Source organism: Erinaceus europaeus, chromosome 10, assembly GCF_950295315.1.
Source record: "Erinaceus europaeus chromosome 10, mEriEur2.1, whole genome shotgun sequence".
Taxonomy (NCBI): domain Eukaryota; kingdom Metazoa; phylum Chordata; class Mammalia; order Eulipotyphla; family Erinaceidae; genus Erinaceus; species Erinaceus europaeus.
In genome coordinates, this window is record NC_080171.1 from 91,640,507 (window position 1) to 91,665,501 (window position 24,995).

General features: G+C 43.0%; 1 protein-coding gene across 4 annotated transcripts in view; it reads right to left on the reverse strand.

Moving 5' to 3' along the window:
- CDK5RAP2 (CDK5 regulatory subunit associated protein 2) overlaps positions 1-24,429 on the reverse strand; it is a 236,132-nt gene extending 211,703 nt beyond the window's left edge. For 2 of the 4 annotated variants that reach the window (XM_060200065.1, XM_060200066.1), the window contains exons 1-3: positions 24,174-24,429; positions 12,970-13,037; positions 6,799-6,866 (exon numbers count right to left, since the gene is read on the reverse strand). In XM_060200065.1, the coding sequence (XP_060056048.1) occupies positions 6,799-6,866; positions 12,970-13,037; positions 24,174-24,232 (195 nt within the window). In that variant the 5' untranslated portion in view covers positions 24,233-24,429. The remainder of the gene's footprint in view (positions 1-6,798; positions 6,867-12,969; positions 13,038-24,173) is intronic. The other 2 variants (XM_060200067.1, XM_016190743.2) reach the window with 1 other exon arrangement.
- Positions 24,430-24,995: the final 566 nt, after the last annotated feature.

Genomic DNA, 24,995 nt, shown 5'->3' on the forward strand with positions numbered 1-24,995 from the left:
GGACTCAAGATATATATTTTTTTCTTTTTTCTTTTCTTTTTTTTTTTTTTTTTTGCCACTAAGGTTATCACTGGGACTTGGTGCCTGCACTATGAATCCACTGCTCCTGGAGACTATTTTTTCCATTTCTGTTGCCCTTGTTATTGTTGTTGGACAGGACAGAGAGAAATGGAGAAAGAGGAGGAAGACATAGAGGGGAAGAGAAAGATAGACACCTGCAGAAATGCTTCACTGCCTATGAAGAGACCCCCTCCTGCAGGTGGGGAGCCAGGGGCTTGCACTGGTCCTTGTGCTTTGCACCATGTGAACTTAACCTACTGCACTACTGCCCGGCCCCCAGTTCTACTTTTATAGAACATGTTTGAAAGACTATGTACAAAAATGTTAATTTACTTAAAAATTATTTTGGTTTTTATTTATTATTAGATAGAGACAGAGAGAAACTGAAAGGGGAGGGGAAGATAGAGAAAGAGACAGAGCAGCCCTGCTTCAATTGTGAAGCTTTCCCCCTGCGAGTAGCGGCCAGGGGTTTAAACTCGGGTCCTTGTGCACTGTAATGTGTGTGCTTAACCAGGTGTGCCACTGCCTGGCCCCTAAGATGATAACTTACTTGTCCTGAGATGTTACAGATGTTTCATATTTTTCTTTTTTAATGACTTACATATTTATTGACATCATCAACATATGATATTGTGTGGAAATCCCAGGTTCAAGCCCCTGCACCACCATAAGTCAGTACTGAGCAGTGCTCTGGTTAGAATAAATAAAATAAATAAATCTTTAAAAGAGAGAGAGTTATATATCCTGATCGCCTGTTTCAAGGCCAATAGAAGACATGTAGCCTTCACATGGCAGAGTGAGAACTTCCATGGAAGAGCAGAATATAGTAGTAGCAGAAAGGTCTGTGTCAGAAGAAATGAATTAAAAGTCAGAATAAGGGACTAGAAGAGGTGGTTACTAGGTTTTCTCCTGTTCTAAAATTCCAGCCCTCCTCTGAGCACCTCCTGACTTCATCCTTAGCTACACAGAGCTTCCTGCAACACTCCACTCCAGCAGCAGTCTTTTAACTAACCACACACTACAACCAACCGTGGCCCTTCTCACATTCACCAGCTTAGGTATTCTTTTGAAAGCACAACTGTAGTTATTTCCCTGCCCAGATTAAACCCCACCACTGACTTCCTTTCATCTTCAGGACAAAAGTCAAACAAGGCAGTGTACACAATTTCTCTTACATCCATCAATAGTCTAACATACATCCGCAGCACAAGTGAGTTCAGGTGTCTGCAATATTCTCCCCATCCTCTCACCTTCCTAATCCTTACTTGTTCCTGATGACCCAACTCAAGAAATCTCTCCTGCAGGAAGGGCTTCTCTGAATCCCCCAAGCTGGGTTTAGAACCTTCCTCTGCCCCACAGTGCTTGTACTTACCTCTTATCACTGCACTGCTTCTCTCCATCACCTCAGCCAGACTATGCACCTCTGCATATGGAGGTATACCTAGTCTTCATCAACTTCAGCTCCCCTAGACTATGGCACACTGCCTAGCGCAGGGCACATACTTAAAAATATTAATGAATGTAGGCACTTCCAGCAAAATTGGAAGGGCTTCCATGCCTTGCTAGACCCTGGTTAGCAGACCCTGATGTTCAGATATACATCATTTGAGACTAGAATCATGAGTGCCCATTGACATCAAAAGTATTCTAGACTCTTGTTTAATATGCAAGCTGATTTTACAATTAGCATTAAATGCCAAAAGCACTTCCTATAAGCATCCCACAGGAAGTTCAACGACCTCTACATAGATAGCATGCATCTGGCTCAGGCCAAATGAAAAGATTTCAGTGTCTTACAAAGACCTAAAAGGGAGACAGAGAAAACTGTATGGTCATTTCAATTTCAACTGCAGAATTTGATCCTGAAAATGCTACCATAAAAAAATATTAATGCCAGGGCCAGGTGGTGACACACCTGGTTGAGCGTACATGTTACAGTGCGCAAGGACCCAGGTTCAAGCCCCTGGCCTCCACCTGCAGGGGGAAAGCTTCACAAGTGGTAAAGCAGGGCTACAGGTGTCTTTCTGTCTCTCTCCCTCTCTATCACCCCCTTCCCTCTCAATTTCTGACTGTCTCTATCCAGCAAATAAATAAAGATTTTGGGAGCCGGGCTGTAGCGCAGCAGGTTAAGCGCAGGTGGCGCAAAGCACAAGGACCGGACCGGCATAAGGATCCCGGTTCGAACCCCGGCTCCCCACCTGCAGGGGAGTTGCTTCACAGGCGGTGAAGCAGGTCTGCAGGTGTCTATCTTTCTCTCCTCCTCTCTGTCTTCCCCTCCTCTCTCCATTTCTCTCTGTCCTATCCAACAACAACAACAATAATAACGACAACAATAAAACAACAAGGGCAACAAAAGGGAATAAATAAATAAAATAAATATTTAAAAAATAGAAAATAAATAAATAAATATTTTTAAAATTTTTTAAATATATATATATATATATATATATATATGCCATAAAACCTAACAGCAGCCAAAGGACCACAGTCACAAAGAAAAAAACATAAATCCTAAAAATTATTGATATAAAAGGTTCTCTCTCTCTTTCAAGTATAGCAGTATTTAGACCATCAAGAACTTATCGAAGGGGAGTCGGGCAGTAGCACAGTGGGTTAAGAGCACATGGCGCAAAATGCAAGGACCAGTTAGGATCCCGGTTCGAGACCCCAGCTCCCCACCTGCAGGGGAGTCACTTCACAGGCGGTGAAGCAGGTCTGCAGGTGTTTCTCTGTATCTCTTCCTCTCTATCTCCTCCTTCTCTCTCAATTTCTCTCTGTCTCTATCCAATAACAAATAAAAAAAAAAAAAGAACATATCGAAGGGCAACTTAACAGAGGAGACAGAAATAACAGTAATAAGTACAGCAATAACAATGAGAAAGTAACATAGTTAACAGATGGAATGAACCTGGTGCCAAGCATAAGTACTTCACACACATTCACTCACCGAATTTTCGTGACAGTCCTATGCAGTAAGAATTATTATCATGCCCACTTTCAAGATAAAGAATGTGCAGATAGGGTGGGGGTAGATAGCACAATGGTTATGCAAAGTAACACTCATGCCTGAGGCTCAATCCCAGGTTCAATCCCCCACACCACCATAAACCAGAGCTGAGCAGTGCTCTGGTAAAAAGGAAAAAAAAAAAGTTTAAAAAAGAACATACAAAGATGCCAAATGACTGGCTCCATATCACCCAACAGAAGAGGGATAAGCAGGAAGTCTAGCTAGAGAGGCTGTGGTCCTCAGGCAGCACAAACTGCCTTTGCCAGATCATGTCCACAGGCCTCAGGTTCTCCAATATATAAGAAGGAGGATTGATGGGCCCCTTGCAATATACCTAAAATAGACTTCCTAGCTTTTTCCAAAATGGAGACTCCAAATCTCATCTGCTATATTCTTACTTTTAGGTTCCCGATTATTAAACAATTTGTTCTGTTTTATACCTTAGTGCTTTTTAGCCACCAAGTTGCAGATGCTACCATGATGACAACCCAATGTCCCTGGGCAGATGACCTCACCAATGTGTCCTGGAACCCCACCTCTCCAGAGCCCTGCCCCTCTAGGAAAAGAGAGAGACAGGCTGAGAGTATGGATCAACTTGTCAATGCCCATGTCAGGCAGAGAAGCAATTACAGAAGCCAGACTTCCCCCCTTCTGCACCCCATAAAGATGCTGGGCCCATGCTCCCAGAGGGATAAAGAACAGGAAAGCTTATGGATGTGAGGGTGATCTGTCTGCGACATCTGTCACCCCATTGACTGCATTGGTTTGGCTGATCTGGCTGGCTAGGCAGGTGTCTCCTTCCTCCCTCACCACTCTATGTGCGTCCCTCCCAAAGCTGCGTGCTCGGTCGAAGAGGACGGTCTTCCCCAAACAGAGACGGACCAGTCTTCAGTCGAAAGTATACAAGTAGCTGAGCTCCCCTATTAGAACCTCCAAACAAGCTCTCAAGAATAGGAAAGCTTCCAACGGAGGGGATGGGATATGGAGAAACTCTGGTGATGGAAATTATATGGAATTGTACCCCTCTTATCCCACAATCTTATCGATCATTATTAAATCAAGAGAGAGGATTGCGTTAACTCAAAGATCCCTCCCAATGCAAAAGGCAGACAAAAAAATGTAAAACCAAAAAAGGTAAGACTCTGTTACATTTTCCCAGAAATAAAAGCCATACTATGCCCTTCGAAAATTAAATAATTCTGAATCTTACAGAAGAACTACTTTAATATTAAAGGCATGTATATGAAAGAGCATAACACTTCAAGTACCCAACTCAGAGCAAGAGCTCAATAAACAGTAGCTATTATTACACTTATGATAAAACAGGAACAACCATTCAATAGTAAAGCACATTTTAATTATACACAATGTGGAATAATCAAATCACATTTATTTGAGGCCCCAGACCCCACAGCATAGATCAAGTTGTACAGTTGAAATAATAACAACTCAAAGCTCAGAAATTACTTGTTTCCATTAGAGATCTGACAAGTCATCTCTTCAATTGGTCACTGGTGGTTTGCAGATAACTATTAGCAATAATGAGAATTCTAAATTAAATCTAGAGACAGTACTTTTCTATTCTGTGAAGACAACTGGGGAGAGAGAAACATAATTGTAGGCTCTCCTTCTCACTGTGTCCTCCATCTCCTCTCTGATAAACATCTCCTGTGTCTTGCATAGTATGGAGTTCATTTGGTTACAAATGAAGAAGTGTCTAATCCTTCCCATGATAAATGAGAACAATGAGCAGGTAACTTGTTAAGGAGAATTGGAATAGGGAAAATAACCTTATTTTCCTGTTGCCTGACAACAAACCCCTTCCACTAACAAATGAAAGACACAATGCTAGAAGACAAAAAGCATTGAAGCCAAATGTATCACCACACAACCCATTCTTGGGCTGTTACAATGCAGCACTATGTCAGGCTGCTCAAGTGTCATTCAACAGGAGCAAAGATGAAAAGTCTACAAAGTACAACAATTCAGCACTATGTGTTGGAAAGACTCATGCCTTTGTTTTTACTGTTTTTTTTTTTATTATATTTATCTATTGGATAGAGACAGCCAGAAATCAAGAGAGAAGGGGATGAGAGAGAGAGAGAGAGAGACCTGCAGCCCTGCTTCACCACTCAAAGTTTTCCCCCTGCAGGTGGGTACTGGGGGCTTGAACCTGGGTCCTTGTGCATTGTAATACATGCGCTTAACCAGGTGCGCCACCACCCGGCCCCGTTTTTTTTTTTTTTTCTTTTACTCTCCCCCCTCCCTTTTTACCAGAGCACTGCTCAGCTCTGGCTTATGGTAGTGCGGGGGTGGGCCCCCGCAGTGTTGAACCCGGGACTTTGGAGCCTCAGGCAGGAGAGTCTGTTTGCATAAACATCAGGCTATGTCCCCCATAAGACTCATGCCTTTGTAGTGATCGAAAACATGGATTCAAATTCTAGCTCTGACACTTAAGTATTATGTGACCATGAATGAGTCTTTCCTAATCTTAAGAATCCAATTGAGAGGGAATCGGGCTGTAGCGCAGCGGGTTAAGCGCAGGTGGCGCAAAGCACAAGGACCAGCATAAAGATCCCGGTTCGAACCCCGGCTCCCCACCTGCAGGGGAGTCGCTTCACAGGCGGTAAAGCAGGTCTGCAGGTGTCTATCTTTCTCTCCTCCTCTCTATCTTCCCCTCCTCTCTCCATTTCTCTCTGTCCTATCCAACAACGACGACAACAACAATAATAACTACAACAATAAAACAACAAGGGCAACAAAAGGGAATAAATAAATTAAATATTAAAAAAAAAAAGAATCCAATTGAGGGGGCCCTGTGATAGGTAGCGCAGCAGGTTAAGCGCACATGGCGCCAGGCACAAGGACCAGCACAAGCATCCTGGTTGGAGCCCCCAGCTCCCCTCCTGCAGGGTGGTTGCTTCACAAGCAGAGAAGCAGGTCTGTAGGTCTTTCTCTCCACCTGTCTTACCCTCCTCTCTCGATTTCTCTCTGTCCTATCCAACAATGACAACAACAATAATAATAACAACAATGATAAACAGCAAGGGCAACAATCGGGAAAAAACAGCCTCCAGGAGCAGTGGATTCACAGTGCGGACACGAAGCAAAAATTAAATAATCAAAAGAATCCTAAGTCAAGAGACAATCAGCATTACAGCACAGAACTTAACATGCTTAAGGCTTCAGAGGGTTCAGGTTCAATCTCCAGCACAGTCAGTACAAGAGCTGAGCAGTATTCTGGTCTCTCTCTCTCTTTCTTCTCTCACCCTTTCTCATAAAAAATAAACCTGATATATATATACATATATATATATATATATTTCTAATCTACAAGATGGAACTAATTCAAAAAACAGAGTTATAGCAAATACTAAGTACTAAGAGGGGACCATAAATTATGTGACTACATTTTAGCAAGACCCTGCACAAAACTCTCAACTGGGCAATATAACAACATTCTTATACTCAGGACACCAGAAACAGAACAAATTCCCCAAAGCTGGAAACTGCTGACCCTATTAGAACATATCAATAGTTTATGCATAAAAGGTTCAACTCTACAGGTTGTAGCAGTTGCACAGAGAATACCCATAAGATATAGCATCCCCTCTAATGCAGGCATTATCTAGCTTTAAGTACTTCTCAGGAAATATAGCTCCTCTGAGTATGGCTGAAAAGCGACAGCAGACATGATTTGTTAGGGATGGTAATTTGGCATCTCCACTTACATTTTCAAAGTCCTTCATGTTCCGTGCTCTGGTGGGAGACACCATTTCTTCTGACACATTTGGGAGCACTACAAAAAAGTAAAATAGACACAGGAAAAGTGTCACGGTATGCAAATTGTCTAGCATTCCCTTTTGCCCAGATAAGAAAAATGTATAAATGGATCTCACAGTATACTCTGCTGGTACTTCTCTGCCATGATTTACTGACTTGCATCTAGGCAAAGTTCTAAACCATTTTATTTCAAATAGTGTTCATAAATTACTTAAACTAACCCAATATAACAAGTCATGTGTCAGAGGACAACACCCCCCCCCACACACACACACACACACAGTGTGTTAAGTCATGTGCCATAGCAGAGCTGCCTTGAGATGTACTTCCTCACTGCTTGTCATGAAACTACTTTGCTAAGCAGGTCATCACCTTCATATGTCAGCAGTTAAAATAAAGCATGTTGAACTGACTTAATAGCCAGGGTTGGCAATTTTTTTCTTCAACCACCAGAAAGCAAGTATTTTAGACTTTGCAGGCCAAACACAAAGTCGGCAATCTATCATAAACACTCAACTCTTGCGTAGAAGCATAGTAATCCAGGTGTCTCCCCCTCTCTGCCTGTCTCTCTTCTCCTTCCTATTTCTCTATCTCCTACTGACAGTGGTGGAGTTCTTATACACGCTTAGAGCAACAGTGATAGCCCTGACGGGCAGAAAAGGAGAAGGAGGGGAGAGCAACGGGAGGGAGAGGGGATGGGATGGAGAAGGGCAGAACAGAAAGGGAGTGGAGAGGGGAAGGGAAGAAGCAGAAGGATCATCATCATCATCCATTCTTCTGACTAATATTCAGTGAGGGCCTACTCTCTGCTAGGCACCATTCTAGATGAGGCTGCATTAAAACAAAACAAACAAGTACAGCTGATTTTCTAGAAAGAGGAGATAGCAGGAAAACAGAGTAACAGGACAATGGCATGGTATATTAAAAAGTGACAAGTGCTGGGGGACCTGGCAATAGCACAGCAGGTTAAGCGCAGGTGGCGCGAAGCACAAGTGCTGGTAAGAATCCTGGTTCAAGCCCCCGGCTCCCCACCTGCAGGGAGGTTGCCTCACAAGTGATAAAACAAGTCTACAGGTGTCTGTCTTTCACTCCCCCTCTCTTTCTTCCCGTCCTCTCTCTGTCCTATCCAACAACAGTAACAACAACAATAATAATCACAACAACAAGGGCAACAAAACGGAAAAAAATATCCTCCAGGAGCAGTGAATTCATAGTACAGGCACCAAGCCCCAGCAATAACCCTGGAGGCAAAAAAAAAAAAAAAGTGACAAGTGCTATGGAGATTATATATAATGCCAAGGGTAGAGTGAGGATTATAATTTTATTTTTAGGTTTACTTTATTACCTATTAATGAGAAAGGGAACCAGAACATATGTAATACCTGGTATCAAACTCTCAGAATCTCAGGCTTGAGAGTCAAACGCCAGGGGCCAGGCAGTGGTACACCCAGTTAAGTGCACATACTGTGAAGTATAAGGATCTGGGTTCAAGCCCCCAGCTCCCCACCTACAGAGGGGAAGATCTGCAGTTGACTCTCTTTCTCACTCCCTCTCTATCTTCTCCTCTCAATTTCTCTCTGTTCTACCAAACAAAATAAAGTTAAAAAAAAAGAAAGAAAGAAAGAAAAGAGAAAAGAAAAGAAAAAGAAGTAAGGAAAGAAAGAAAGAAAGGAAGGAAGGAAGGAAGGAAGGAAGGAAGGAAGGAAGGAAGGAAGAAGGACAGATGGTGGGGGTATGGATCAACCTGCCATCACCCATGCCTAGCAAAGAAGCAATTACAGAAGCCAGAATTCCCAACTTCTTCACCACAAAAATAATTTTGGTCCGTAGTCCCAGAAGGGGGGGAAATGACAGGGGAAAACGACCAGATGATTCTGAACTCCAATTCCATCAGAACCCAGAGAGAGTAGAGGAAGAAAGGAAGGGAATTCAGAAGTTAGTAACAGGTTTAGGTGTGACTTAGAAAGAAAGAGAAACGCAGCTATTAAGAACAATGAACCCCCCTTCTCTGACCCATCTTGGATAGAGGTAGAAGGAATTATGTTATATGAGCTATGTCAGAAAGACAGACGAGTATGGGATGATCCCACTCATAAACAAAAGTTAAGAAAGAAGAACAGAAACAGAAACTCAAAGCAGAATTTGACTGAGTGTGGAGTAGGGCACCAAAGTAAAAATCTCTGGGTTGAGGGTGAGGGTGGGTGTTCAGAAGGGGTGGGGGAGGAATGGGACAGTCTTTTGGTGGTGGGAATGGTATTTATGTACATTCCTATTGTAGTCATATAAATCACTATTTAATTAATATGAGAGGGGGAAAATTGATTGAATGTCTCAAACTTTTTAACACACAGTCCATAGGCTGAGTCTTTTAAATGTTGACTCTCTAAAAAGCTTGGACCAGGGAGAACAGAAGCAACCGGTGGTATTATTCTGTAAGACACAGCTATATACAAATAATGTCAAAGGACATAAATTATGGTGATGTTGTGTATGATACAGCAAATCCTAACAAAGGGATTTTCAAAGTTAACCCAAATGCCGAATTTTATTACAGCAATATCTATCTATTGCCTTCTTAAACCCTAAGAACCTCCTGCTTCCTCTATAGAGCCTATTATTTCCCCAGGTCATGGAACCTCTAGGGTGGGGCTCACTTTCCTGCATGCTTCTCTCAATTCATACCAAATGATATTGCATCTGCTGATTTCAACCTAATCAACGCAGTGAGTACCACCTCTCAGCATGCTTCACTTCAGACTGTGTTCAGAGACATCAAGCGTGGAATGTCAACCCTTCAGGCTCATTACTTGGGTGAGACCTTTCCTTTCTTAGGATTCTCTAATTCCATTTCAGGTGGTTCACTTCCTAACAAAGTCCCAAAACCTAGATATAGATCAGGTCCCATGAGATAGGGCATATATATGTTCACATGTATCCATAATTTAGGGCAAAATATATACTTGAAAGCAAAAATGCATAATAGTCTGCAGTGACTCAGTATATGCAGCAAGCAAGTATAAAGACCTAAAAAGACACCATAAAGTTCCTAATGAAATAGTGTCTACTTAGAAGTAGATAACCTCCTCACCTACCTCCAATTACACTTTCCTCAGTCACTCCAAAGCTAACCTTATCAAAGTAAGGACTGCAAAAGCTGAATAAGGGCAAGACTGACATATTTAATGATGACTCTTTAGTCACTATCAGGCCACCCCATTAGCTGGGGCCCCAGTCAGGGAGTCCTGAGATTCCCAAACAAACAAGATGGGCCTAGACCTTGAATAAATCCCACTCTCCATTGTTACTGGTCATCTCTATCAGGAACAACACAATAAACCCCTCTGTGGGCCCCCATAGGACCTTGACCTCAACATGGATCAACAATGGTAAAGAATGTTCCATAGTCCAAAGGGAGGCTGGACAACATACTATCTTCCACCTGAGGAAGATGGGTTCTGAAATCGGAGCAGCTTGAAACATTCCCACTCATGACCACAGAATATGAGCTCAGATCTACAGGGATTCAGAGGTTACAAAGGCTCCTAAACTTAATAAGGGCCCGAGATCAGATCAAATCAATGGGATTTACTGTCAACAATATTTATATACCTTTCCCATATTTGGGAGCTACTCTCTTCCCTGATCCAGCTTTCTGGTCCTCTTAGCAGCCATAACATTATCTTCCCAGACAATAACTTGGGTCCACCTGCATATCAGATGTAGGCTCAAAAAAAAAAAAAAAAAAAAAAACTAGTATAATCATGGGCCATTTGGAATATACCTAAAATAGGCCTACTAACTCTCTACAAAACGGAGACCCCCAAATTTTCATCTGCACTATTACAGCCTTTAGGTTCATGATTAGTCAACAATTTGTTTGGCTTTATATATTAACTCTTCTTTGAGCCACCAGGTTCCAGATACTAACAGGATGCAACCAGACTTCCCTGGACAGACAACCCCACCAATGTGCCTTGGAGCTCCGCTGCCCTAGAGCCCTTCCCCACTAGGGAAAGAAAGAGACAGGCTGGGAGTATGGATCCACCTGTCAATGCCCATGTTCAGCGAGGCAGCAATTACAGAAGCCAGACCTTCTACCTTCTGCATCCCACAATGACCTTGGGTCCATACTCTCAGAAGGATAAAGAATAGGAAAGCTATCAAGGGAGAGGATGGGAAATGGAGTCCTGATGGTGGGAATTGTATGGAGCTGCCGGTTTTGTCAATGTTTCCTTTTCATAAATAAAAAAGGAAAAAAAAGAAAAGGAAGATCATAGGAAGGATTATAAAAAGGGGGGGCCTAATATATATATATATATATATATAATAGTCAACCCTGGGGACCGGGCAGTGACACATTATTAAGTATACATAGTACTATGCGCAAGGACCCAGGTTTGAATCCCAGCTCCCCACTTGTAGCAGGAATAAAAGGTAAAGCAAGTCTGCAAATGTCTGTCTTTTTCTCTCTCCCTATCACTGCCTCCCCTCTTAATATCTCTGTCCTATCAAATAAAATAGAAAAAAAAATGGCCACCAAAAGCAGTGGATTCATGGTGCTGGCTCTGAGCCTCAGTGACTAGAGACAGAAAAAAAAAAAAAATAGTCAACCCATATGGGCACCCTTGGGAGAACTACTGTATCCTTATTCCGATGGAGGGAATAAGGATATAGAACTCTGGTGGTGAGAACAGTGCAGAATTATGCCCCTGCTGTCTTATAATTTTGAAAATCAATATTAAGTCACTAATAAAAATTTTTTAAAAAAGAGGCCATAAGCTTTGATTTGAGACTGAAAGTAGGAGTAGGCAGGCACCAGGCAGATAAAGAGGTAAAAAGAAAAAATGAATTCCCATTCAATGTTGAGGGTGTGGGAATAAGCATGGTGTTCAGAAAGCACTCCATAGAAAAAAGATAGGCAGGGCACACTGGAATGAGTACTGTGCTCCAGGTAGGGGTACAAGGTTAGCTTTCCTGATCCTCAAATGGGCCATGTGGACACCTGTGCTTATATTTCCACCTAGGATCCACTCATTCTTCAAGTCTCAGTGCTACAATTTAAGAGCCTTCACCTACTCTACATAAGAGCCTATTCTCCCTCTCATGGCCTCTCACAGCACCTTATTCTTCATTGTCCACGTCATCCATCATGGTGTATTATAATAGTCCTTTGTTTAGTTTTCTGTCTTGTCACTTTGACTATAATCTGTTCAAAGCTGAGTGTCAGTGCTTAGCCCAGAGCCTAAGCATGAACCAGAGGTGCACAACTGGCTAAATTAAGAAGCAGGTCTATCAGTTTTCTGTTTCTCACTGCCTACATTAAAGTTATATGGTTCTCAAGGAAAACCTGAGGGTGGTCTAGAAGTTAAAGTGTTTTTCAGAAATAAACTCTGTGACACTTAAACTGATCTTCCCAACTGCTCTGGTTTATAGTGCTGCTGGGTACTGAACCTGCAACCTCTGAGCCTCAGGCTTGAAAGTCTTTTGCAGAACCATTATGCAGTCTCCCCAACCTGACAGCATTCACTTTTTTCAGAAACAAAAATTACCAAGAATGCTAAGCAAAACCTGTACTGCAAAACAGAAAGTCTCCTCACAACCCAGCTTAAACACAAAAGACTGCTTATTTACTCAGTGATGTCTCCTGTGGTCTAACCAGCTACTTGTCTCCAAGGGGCATGTAGAAATCCTGAGCCTTCGCTGGCAAATGGAATCCAGAAGTCTGCCAGGAAGGCCTTGGCAAACTAATGTCCACACAGCAGCTCTCCTTCTCCAGCCACTGAGCAATAAGACCAACAGAGGCACTGTGCCTGACTGAGTCACCAAGTCCCTCCTCCTAACACAGTTCATCAGAAAACACTGGCTGAATCTCTGTAAGCTTGATAGCAAGAAATAAAAAACATGAAATAGGATCTAAGGGAAGTAAAATTTCTCTAGTCCAGTTTTCATGAAAGTGAATATACATATAAAGTAACAAGCTCTATTGTGAACACCTATCTAGGTCAGTGTAGGTTCAGGCCCCCAAAACAGCAAAGCCCAGCCCCAGGGCCAAGGCCCTCCTGCTCTTGTGTCTACTTCCCATGTTCTCGCTCAAAAGAACCCCAGATGGATATACTTACCACCATTCCCCAAACCAGCAGTGGGATCAATACCATCCAGGTTATCTGGTATATTGGGTACAAAGCCACTAGGAGAAAAGAATATGTGTGACAAGAGATGAGTTAGTATTTGAACAACAGACTATTAAGACTGCCCGAACCACACAAGACAATCAGGCCACAGCCAGTCACCAGAGAAGAGGGACACACAGCGGGACACACAGCAGAATCACCAGAGAAACACAGTGCAGGAGTTGAGAACCTAGGTTTTAGGGCTGAGTTTTAGCACCAACTCTAATAATTAGCTGAGTGATCTACAAGTCATTCCTTCCTTCCTTCATATATTAAGTATTCTCTGTGTCAAATATAAGCACTGCTCAGTTCTGATGGTGGTGTGGGGGATTGAACCCAGGAATTTGGAGCCTCAGGCAAGAGAGTCTCTTTGCATCAACATTATGCTATAATGCCCTGCCCTGTTTTTTTCATCATTATCATTATTACTATGATCACTATTAATATGCTTATCAATGAAGAAAAAGTAAGCTTCTGAGAATCAGGAACCAAGTCAAATGTTTTAGAAAATATGAAGCAAAAATGCAAAATTCACTGATCAAAGAAGTTTTACTGTTGAATTATTAGAGGCTCAGTAAGGATCTAGTGATATTGACACAACACCAAACCATAACAGAAGGTATAGAAAGACATAATACAGGGCTCAGTGTTGGCAAGCCTGCTTAAGCACACTAACATTGCAAGGAACCGAGTTCAAGCCCCCAATCCCCACTTATAGGGGAGCAGTTTCATAAATTGTGGAACAGTGCTGCAGGTGTCTTTCTCTCTCCCTCTGTTTTTTTGTTTTTTTGTTTTTGACCAGAGCACTGTTCAGCTGTAGCTTATAGTGGTGGTGGGGGATTGAACCTGGTACCTCAAGCATGAGTCTCTTTGCATAACCATTATATTATCTTAACCCCCCCTTCTCTCTCCCTCTCTACCTCCTCTTTTCATCTTGGTTTCTCTCTAACTCTATCTAATAAATAAATAAAATATTAATAAAAATATAATTTTTTTTAAAAAGACAACTCTGGATTCCATCCTAACTTCTGGCATATACCTCTCCTAGCATTGGTGTTTCTTCTGTAAAAGCAACTTGTGCATAACTGGCAATTAAGCAAGACACAAAATATCTGATATGCTGTGTATACTGTATAAACAAAAACAAATTATCATTGTCACTTTGAGACATTCAATGATTTACAGTTTATAAAAGACTCACCATCATGAAAACTGCTTGACTCCCTAGGGGTTTGAACATTTTTCAAAGAAAGATGCTAGACTATGTAATTTTAGTGGTCCAGAATTCAAAGACTTTCATGTCTAAATACACACACACACACACACACACACACACACACACAATGTCTTTCTGTCCAAGCTGTAAAACAGAAATTAGTAAAAGCTCAGTGTGACTTCCTGGCAGTTTGCTCTTCTTATGCCTGTAAATTCAAATCCATTCTGCTGACCAAACTTCAGAGTTAGGACAAACCTTCAAGAGCAGGCCTAAACTGAAAATTGGATAGCATGAAATTCTAACAAACTGTTGTATAGACAACCAAGAGAGGAGAAAAAAAGTAAAATGTGCCCTCAATTATGAAACAAACTCATACACTAAAGTCACCTCAAATCCTTCTTAGAACCTAAGAAACTTAGAAACTATTATTACAAATAAATAATAAAGGAAACATTAAAAATCAACATTTGTAGGGATTTTAATTTTCTAAAATTCTCAATTTTCTCCAACACTTGAAGAGCAAACTCATTTCCTAAACTGAATTTTTAAAGAATTAAAATCAAGTACAACCATCATTTTTGTAAATGGTGACCCAAAGTCACACACCAGTTATTGGTGCAGCTTTGCCTATAGTTGTTCATCTCTGGTTGTCTCCAACACAGCCATTAAATTATTCCCACTGACTGAAATTGCTTATTAGTTACTCAAGTCAAGATCCATCACAGCTAAAAACTATCTAGTAGACAAAGTCAAAGAATTTGGTCTCGCTGAAATGTCAACAGACTAAGACTAAAGTTTGAAATATGAAGTATTAGGTCAGAGAGAAAGCATAATGATTATGCAAAAAAGACTTTCACGCCTGAGGCTCTGAAGTTCCAGCTTCAATCCCCAGCACCACCATAATCCAGAGCTAAATAGTGCTCTGGTCTCAAGTCTCTCTCTCTCTCTCTCTGTCTCTTTTTCTCTCTCTCCCCCTCTCTCTCTCTCCCTCCCTCTCTCTCCCTCCCTCTCCTCCCCCCCCCCTCTCTATATATATATATATCTTTCTCCCATTAAAATAAGTCAAATATATTTTTAAATAAAGTAAGATATCTGACAAACCAACTCTTAGAAGAGATTACTATGTAATGCAGCAATTCCTGACTGCTCCCTGTAAAACTTCCACTAGAAAATTTCCAACTTAAGGGGACTGGGCGGTGGCACAGCGAATTAAACACATATGGCACCAAGTGCAAGGACCAGCATAAGGATCCCAGTTCAAGCCCCCGGCTCCCCACATGCGGGGGGGGGGGGGGTCACTTCAGGTGAAACAGGTCTGTAGGTGTCTATCTTTCTCTCCCCCTCCCTGTCTTCCCCTCCTCTCTCAATTTCTCTCTGTCCTATTCAACAACAACAATAAACAGCAAGGGCAACAAAAGGGAAAAAATAGCCTCCTGGAGCAGTGGATCCATAGTGCAGGCACCAAGCAATAACCCTGAAGGCAAAAAAAAAAAAAAAGAAAAAAAGAAAAAGAAAATTTCCAACTTAATTTTAAGGAGCTATAACCTGTCATCTGCACTCTCCAGTTGGTTCCAGTCCTAAGAAGTTTGATCATTTGCTTACGTGGGAGTGCGCCTACTTTGCCATGAGCACAACCCAGATTTGAGTCTCAGCCCCCACCCTCAACCCCGATACCCTGGGAGAAGCTTCAATGCTGTGGTCTATCCGGCCCCTCTCTTTGGGAAAAAGAAAAAAATAAAAGTCTCTTTCTATCTGGAAAAAGTCACCTAGGAAACAAAGCCCCACTGAAAGCATCAGCAAAACAAACAAACATGCATGCAAAACCTGTGTAAGTCAAAGAAGAGAGCCTAGGTATGGTCCTATCATATGTGGCAAGGACGGGAGAAACTACAATCAGAAAGAACAAGGATTTTTAATTGCTCAAAAACACCTGGTTAGAGGTCAAGATAAGACCAAAATCCGGAGACTAGAATCCAAGTTTCTCAGTGTCTACTCCACTGATTAACCTGTGTCCAGGCTACTCAAAGTTCCTTTATGAATGTAGTACATCTTCTCACTTGGGCATAAAATACTAAGCCCACTACAGTCAGGCCTCTGGGCTCAGAATAGGCAGCTAATCCTCCCACAGCCCTTCCATGCTGGATGGTAGTTTTTAAATGTTGCCATTCTTAAATAAGAAACCAGAGGATCAAGAAAGTTAATAAACTGAAACACCAGAGCTGGGTGGCTTTCAAGAGCCATGTTCTTTTTTTAAAAAAACTAATAAATAAATAAATAATATGAAAAAAAAAAAACAAACACCCCAGTGGGCTCCTAACACTCCTCTCGAGGGATTTGTGCACCAAGGCAATCGACATACACCAGGGCTGCTGTTTGTTGACTATTTGTGGAATTAATGTATGGAAGCTCACCACCTATTAATTAATGTATGGAAGCTTCACCACCTCATATCTAGCTTAATAGGCCACCACATAAAAAGGAGCACTACCTCTTTCTGCGCCTCTGTATTATGGCAACAACTTTACATTTATACCACAAGACCCCAACACACCAGTCTCCCACTGATAAAATGTTTTGAAATCCATGGATAGAGGGCTGGGCAGTGACACACCGGGTTAAGCACACTCAGTACTAAGTGCAAGGACCAGCACAAGGATTCAGGTTCGAGCCTCTGATCCCCACTTGCAGGGGGGATGCTTCACAAGCCGTGAAGCAGGTCTGCAGGTATCTGTCTTTCTCTCTCTCTATCCTCCCTCCTCTCTCAATTTTTCTCTTCTGTTGTACCCAATAAAAATAATAAAAAGAAATGGCCACCAAGAGCTGTGGATTGGCCACAGGAGCAGTGGATTCATAGTGCTAGCACCAAGCCCCAGTGATAACCCTAGAGGCAAAAAGAAAAAGGAAAAGGAAAAAAATAAAAGGAACCCATCCATGGGTAAGACTGGCCACCACACTCAGAAGACAATTACACTACCAAGTACATTTTTGCTTGTCTTTCAACAATTTGTTTTTCATTCTGTTTATTTTTGCTTGATTAGATTAGAAATATGCATAAATACAAGGAAAAAATACAGGTAAGCCTAGGGTTCTCTCTAAGTACTCATTTTTAGGTAAACAAAGCTGGCAGCAGGGAGTGGGGCGGTAGCGCAGCGGGGTTAAGCGCATGTGGCGCAAAGCACAAGGACCGGCATAAGGGTCCTGGTTCCAGCCCCCGCTCCCCACCTGCAGGGGAGTCGCTTCACAGGAAGTGAAGCAGGTCTGCAGGTGTCTCTCTCTTTCTCGCCACCTCTCTGTCTTCCCCTCCTCTCTCCATTTCTCTCTGTCCTATCCAACAACGACGACATCAATAATAACTACAACAATTAAAAAAAAAAAAAGACAACAAAGCTGGCAGCAAGACTTCCATCCTTCCTGTCCTCCTTCTATGTAGTTACAGTTTATCCTTAAGCAATGGGGAGCTACATGTTTTCTTGGTAATTAATATCTTACACACTCGCTTCAAACTCACACTGGCTCCCCTGGGGCTTGGTGCCCGCATGGTTCCACCATTCCTGGTAGATATTTCCTTCTGGTTTTTTGAGAGACAGAGACAGATAGGAGTACCTGCAGTACCTGCAGTACCACTCCACTGCTTGTGAAGTATTCTCCCTCCCCAGCTGGTGGGGACCTCAAAGAAAGTGAAAATTCATATATAACTTGTTGGTATGCTTTTAAAAAACCCCTTCTGTTTCATTTGGTTTAATCCCCCCTGCATTCTATTTACATAACACTATTCTATTTACATAACCTCTGTTAACAAGCACCACCCTCCCTCCAGGGCATTGGTGGTTCAGTGGTAGAATTCTTGCCTGCTCCGCCCCCTCTCCTTGTCACACCCTGATTTTCACCAGTCACTTTTCTCTCCACCCTCTCTGAGTAGCATCCTGTTCCCACCCTACTAGGCTAGTATATTTATAAGGATAAGATTGTAGTAGTTAGTTTAGCTTAGCTTGGTATAGATTGCGCTGCGTCCTGCATGAGTAAAGAGATACTGCGTACAGCTCAACCATGAGTCCCTGGTCATCTGTTACCCACCCATGAAGCCAGCCCAGCGAAAACAACAATAACTCTGCCACCCTCCCATCCCCCCACCCCCACCAACTTAACTACAAATAGCCTGTTGGTTGACATGTCTTACCAATAACTCAAACAGCACGCAGCTTGTATGTTTTGTGTATTAATATACTGTGTCCCTTTCTGTTGCTTCTGTTGCTGCTGTTGTTAGTGTCCACAGGGTTTCACTGCTCCAGGTCACTTTTTTTTTTACATTTATTTTATTTTCCCTTTTGTTGCCCTTGTTGTTTTTTATTGCTGTTGTAGTTATTATTGTTGTTGTTGTTTATGTCATTGTTAGATAGGACAGAGAGAAATGGAGAGAGGAGGGGAAGACAAAGAGGGGGAGAGAAAGATAGACACCTATAGACATGCTTCACCGCTTGTGAAGCGACTCCCCTGCAGGTGGGGAGCCAGGGTCCCTAACCCGGATCCTTGAGCTGGTCCTTGCGCTTTGCACCACATGCGCTTAACCCACTGCGCTACCTACCGCCTGACTCCCTCCAGGTCACTTTTTTAGAACAAAGACAGTGAGACAGAAGTCGAAAGGAAAAGAATTCACAGCACCAAAGTATCTTCTAGTGCTTGACAGTAAAATTTACAAAGGTAAATCAGTGACGATTGGGGTGGTTAGAAGAGTACACAATGTCCAGGTGTGGGGGTCGAGGAATATCAGAGTTGAGAGCTATAAATAATAAGCACTAGTAATGCAAAGAGCAGGAGGGAAGGTGCCCCAGGCTGCAAACACAGTGGAAGCATCAGGTCCTTCAGTCAAAAAGAAGGCCATTCATGGCAAAGAGTTTGACAGCTGGTCACAGAATTAAAGGCTTAGAGAGGAGCCTGGGTAGTGAAAGGGAGGGCAGAGGAAGTTAAAAAGATAAACAGGGACACAGTATGAAGCACCTTGGAAGCCACATTTAAAAAAAAAATTTCATCCTGGCTGAAGGTAGATAGCATAATGGTCATGGAAAGAGACTCTCTCATGCATGACACTCCAAAGTCCCAGGTTCAGTCCCCCACACCACCATAAACCAGAGCTGGGCAGTGCTCTAGTCAAAAAAAAAAAAAAAAAAAAGGAGTCAGGCGGTAGCGCAACGGGATAAGCGCACGTGGCGCAAAGCGCAAGGACTGACATAAGGATTCCAGTTCAAGCCCCCAGCTCCCCACCTGCAGTGGAGTCACTTCACAAGCATGAAGCAGGTCTGCAGGTGTCTGTCTTTCTCTCCCCCTCTCTGTCTTCCCCTCCTTTCTCCATTTCTCTCTGTCCTATCTAACAACAACATCAGTAACAACAACCATAATAAAAAACAACAAGGGCAACAAAAGGGAAAATAAATATGTAAAAGAAAAATAAAGAAAAAAAAACTTCATCCTGGAACAGGGTGCTGGCACAGCTGGCAGAGCACACACATTATCATGCACAAGGACCCGGGTTTAAGCTCCGGGCTTAAACTTCACAAGCAGTGGAGCAATACTGCAGGTGTCTCTCCTTTCTGTCTTTATCTCTCAAAAAACCGAGGGAAATGACTGCCAAGAATGGTGCAGCCATGCAGGCACCAAGCTCCAGGGATAACCCTGATGACAAAATAAATGTATCATGAGAGTGAGAAGAGTCAGCATGAGTTTAAAGGACGTGTATACGGTATTAATTACCAGGAGAACACGTAGCACCCAGATTTTTGCAAAGATGTGGACACAAAGAAAAGGAAATTACTGGGGAGTCGGGCTGTAGCGCAGCGGGTTAAGCGCAGGTGGCGCAAAGCACAAGGACCGGCATAAGGATCCCGGTTCGAGCCCCCGGCTCCCCACCTGCAGGGGAGTCGCTTCACAGGCGGTGAAGCAGGTCTGCAAGTGTCTTTCTCTCCCCTTCTCTGTCTTCCCCTCCTCTCTCCATTTCTCTCTGTCCTATCCAACAACAACAACAATAATAACTACAACAATAAAACAACAAGGGCAACAAAAGGAAATAAATAAATAAAATAAATATTTTTAAAAATAAATAAAAAAAAAAAGAAAAGGAAATTACTTGCTTCTCTGTTTGGGCAGTAACTATGGGTCAGAAAGAAACTGGGTTAGACTCTTTTAGGCTAACAGAGTGCAAGTGACTTGTCCAGGCCACAGGATTGCAAGTGGCTGAACTAGAATTGAAATCTAATGAGATCTGGGTCCCAAAGCTCAAATACCTGGTCAACCAACACTGAGATAAGAAAAGCTGTCTGGGGGGCTGGGTGGTAGCACAGTAGGTTAAGCGCACATGGTGCAAAGCACAAGGACTGGCATAAGGATCCCAGTTCGAGCCCCCTGGCTTCCCACCTGCAGAGGGTTGCCTCACAAGTGGTGAAGCAGGTCTGCAGGTGTCTTTCTCTCCCTCTCTCTCCTCCCCTTCTCTCTCTATTTCTCTCTGTCCTATCCAACAACAATGACAGCAATAACAATAATAATAACAACAACAATAAACAAGGGCAACAAAAGGGAAAAAATAGCCTCCAGGAACAGTGGGTTCGTAGTGCAGGCACTGAGCCCCAGCAATAACCCTGGAGAACAAAAAAAAAAAAAAAAGCTGTTTGACAGAGTAAAGATAATGGACTTGGAGAAGAGTTACCTGAGAAAGAATAAAGGGTGGTAAAAGATTTACTTTTTTTAATTCCTACCAAGGTTTTAGCCTGTATGATGCTACTTCTCTAATCAGACTGTCTCTTGTCTGTTTTTTTTTTTTCTTTTCTAGATAGGAACAAGAGCTAGACAGAGAGATAAAGAGGAGAGATACCACAGCACTGTTCCATCACTTACAAAGCTTCCGCTTTGCGTGGTACTCCCATAAAATGGTGGGGGGCTTGTACTCATTGCTTTATACACAGTAAATTATGTACTCTTCTGGGTCAGCTACCTCCTGATCCCTCAGGTTCACTTATTATTATTATTGGAGAGAGACAGAAAGAAATTGAATGGGGGAAGGGAAATTGAGAGGGAAAGAGGCGGAGAGACACCTTCAGCCTTGCTTCACCACTCGTGAAGCTTTCCCCTGCAGGTAGGAACCAGGGGCTTGAACCCAGGTCCTTACACACTTTAATGTGTGTCCTTAACCAGAAGCACCAGCATCTGGTCCTCTTACCTTTCTTTTTTTTTTTTTTTTTAAGATTTATCAACTGGAAGGGGAGAGACAGAGAGTCTCACTCTGGCACGTCTGATACAGAAGATCAAATTCAGGACCTAACACTTGAGAATTCAGCACTTTATCTACTGAGCCACCTCCCAAGTTGACAGTTTTAATTTTAAAAAGAACTTTCAAAGGGGGCTGGAAGCTAGCTTATCTAGTGGAGTATGTGCCTTACTATATCCAAAGCCAAAGGTTCAAGGCCAGCACATGAGAAAACCACAGCACTGGGGAAACTCCGTAAGTGGTGGAGTAGTACTGTGGTGTTTCTCCCTTTCTTTCTGAAATAAAAAGAACAAACAAGTCAGCCTGAAAACAGTGGAATTACACTAGCATGAGGTCCTGATGTTGCAAAATGAATAAATAAAAGCTTTCCAGGAGTAGTATAAAGGACCATTTGAGGTTTGAAATATGCCAAAACAATTCATGTAAGAGGTCATATTCCATTATATTGGGACAGTGCTAGTAAAATGAAGTTAGAGACATAATGAGGGGGTTGGGCAGTAGTACAGCAGATTAAGCACACATTACAGTGTGTAAAGACCCAGGCTCAAGCCCCATCCCCCACCTGTAGGAGGGAAATTTCACAAGCGGTAAGCAGTTGTATGGCTGTCTCTCTTCCTCTCCCTCTCCCCCAATTACTTAATAGAACTTTTTACTATTTATCTATTTTATATGAGGGACAGAGGAAAATTGAAAGAGGTAAAGAGGGAGAAAAACACCTGCAGCACTGCTTCGCCACTTGTAAAGTATCCCCCACCACCACACACACACACACACACACACACACACACACACACACACGTAAGGACCCAGGGCTTGAACCTGGGCTCTCGTGCATGATAGTGTGCACTCAACTAAGTGTGCCACCATCTGGCCCCCTCTTTCCCTCTTTATCTTCCCCTTCCCTCTCAATTCTGCTCTACCTCTATCCACTAAAGAAGTAAATAAATAATAAAAGTATATAAGTAAATAGACATAAGGAACTTCCACAGGATCCTCAGGTGCACCCTGTCTATGTCAGCTGTTCAGATATAAATATTAACTATGTCACTCAAGTAACAATATAAAAAGCAAGTGTGCACAATAAAGACAATAGTAATCCTTTCAACTTGGGTCTGCTGACTGAAAGAGGCTGTCCCCAAGCACATCTGGATCTGCAGGGGTTTCTTTGTTCTTTTTTTTTTTAACCAAAGCACTGTTCAGCTCTGGTTTATGGTGGTGCAGGGGCTTAAACCTGGGACTTTGGAGCATCAGGCATGAGAGTCTGTTTGCATAACCATTATGCTATCAACCCTCCACCCAATCTACAGGGTTTTTTTTTTTAATTGGGGAATTAATGTTTTACATTCAACAGTAAATACAATAGTCTGTACATGCATAACATTCCCCAGTGCAGGTTTTTACTGAGGGCTTTACTCCACACTTTCTACCTGCTCCCCAACCAATAGCCCAGGCCAACCACCTTCACTTCTGCACTGGGGCAATCCAGAGTTCTGCCAGGCCTTCTACCTTGAGAAGTGCAGGTTCCAGATGGCACTTTGACTCAAACCACCTCCAAGGAAAGGTGTATTGGGAATCAGTCTCTATAATTATTCTCCAGCGTGCACTATTATTGAGAATGAGATGGCAACACAATCATTTTTTTATAAAATATTTTTATATTTATTTACTTATTCCTTTTTGTTGCCCTTGTTGTTTTATTGTTGTAGTTATTATTATTGTTACTACTGATGTCATCATTGTTGGACAGGACAGAGAGAAATGGAGAGGGGAGGGGAAGACAGACACCTGCAGCCCTGCTTCACTGCTTATGAAGCGACTCCCCTGCACGTGGGGAACTGGGGGCTCGAACCGGGATCCTTAAGCAGGTCCTTGCACTTTGCACCATGTGCGCTTAACCCGCTGCAATACCGCCAGACTCCCTACAATCATTTTTTAAGTAGTGATTATATATGCCTAACACTACACTCACCAAGCCAACTGCTGGGTAGGCATCACATCTTTTAATCCTCATCGAAATTCTGCTGGGTAGACTTAGGCCACTTTACCCACTTCATAGAGTCAGTTAACTTGAAGGGCTGGATTTGAATCTAGTTCATTCATCTTCAGCCTGGCTCTGCTCAGGCTCAGTGTCCAGTCACTGTATACACTCCCCATAGCCAAACTTAGTCCCCAAACAAAAACGACCTGTCAAGTGCCCCTGAGGTCCCTGCTCCACATCCAGAATCCACTAAAAGCAAACTCCGAGAGGTACCGCCCCTTGCCACTAATCCAGAACATCCTTTACCTGTCCCTCAAACCCTCTCCAAAGTATGTCCCAGAGTAATAACAGTGGGTGTGTGCTGGGCTGGGTGAGACTCAGCGGGCACTATGTTATCAGCAGGTGGGTCTCCAAAGAGGGACAGACAGACAGGCACACACATCAGCAGGTGGGTCTCCACACACACACACACACACACACACACACACACACACACACACACACACACACACACACACACACACACACACACACACACACACACACACACACACACACACACACACACACACACACACACACACACACACAATGGCCCGGTTCGAATATCACCATCAAAAGCAAATTCCAAGTCCCCACTGGAGCGAATCTACATCAGCGGGAACCCAGGGCCTAGTTACCGCGAACCCCCAACCCCCCGGCCGCACCTGCGGTCGCTGAGCATCCCGCGGAGGGTGACGTCCTCTTCCAACACCGAATCCATCATGGGCACAGAGGAGGTGGTGGCGTTGATGTCTATGGTGGCGGTACCACCCGCCGCCGTGCCCGCCCTGAACCCTAGGTCTCCGCCCCCTCCAGCCCAGCTCCCGTCCCGATTCCCGGCGGCGCCGCTGGAATTCAAACCGCAGACGCCGCCATCTTTACCAGGGCTTCTTCCTACGGAAACAAGGCGGGGTTAAAGACTCACGCCCGTTGAAGCCGAAAAAACCGGGGTTAGAGGCCGGGCAGGGGCGCGCTGGTGGACGCCATCTTAACTAATGGCAAATCGTATACACTTGGGTCGACAAAACTGAGGAACGAGGTTGAGATCGCCATTTTTAGTGAGGGCACTACTGCAGAAGCCAGGGAATGCACCATCTTTGTTGAGGTCTAAAACGGACTTGGGTCGGTTGATTTAAGCGGGAGATGTAAATCCAGCTTTTAATGGAACCTCGGAGTTCGTCACCTTGCCTGAGCTTTTCTATAATAATGACCTCGACTTTTAGGGTCTGTGCATCCAGAAGACTTTCTCCTTACATTGAAACAGTGATAATGGAGGCTTCTTCATTTAAAATCCTATCTGCATAATCTCAACCCAAGCAGTAATCAGCATATTCGGAAGCAAATAAACAGCTCACTAAACCAAGTGGTCAATGACATTCTTTGTTCAGTCTCTCACCTAGTGATCCTTTACTACTTTTAAAACTCAAGCAGACTTCAAGTTCACAGAGAGGAAATGATTTTCCCAGAATCATGCATAGGAAGTCTGT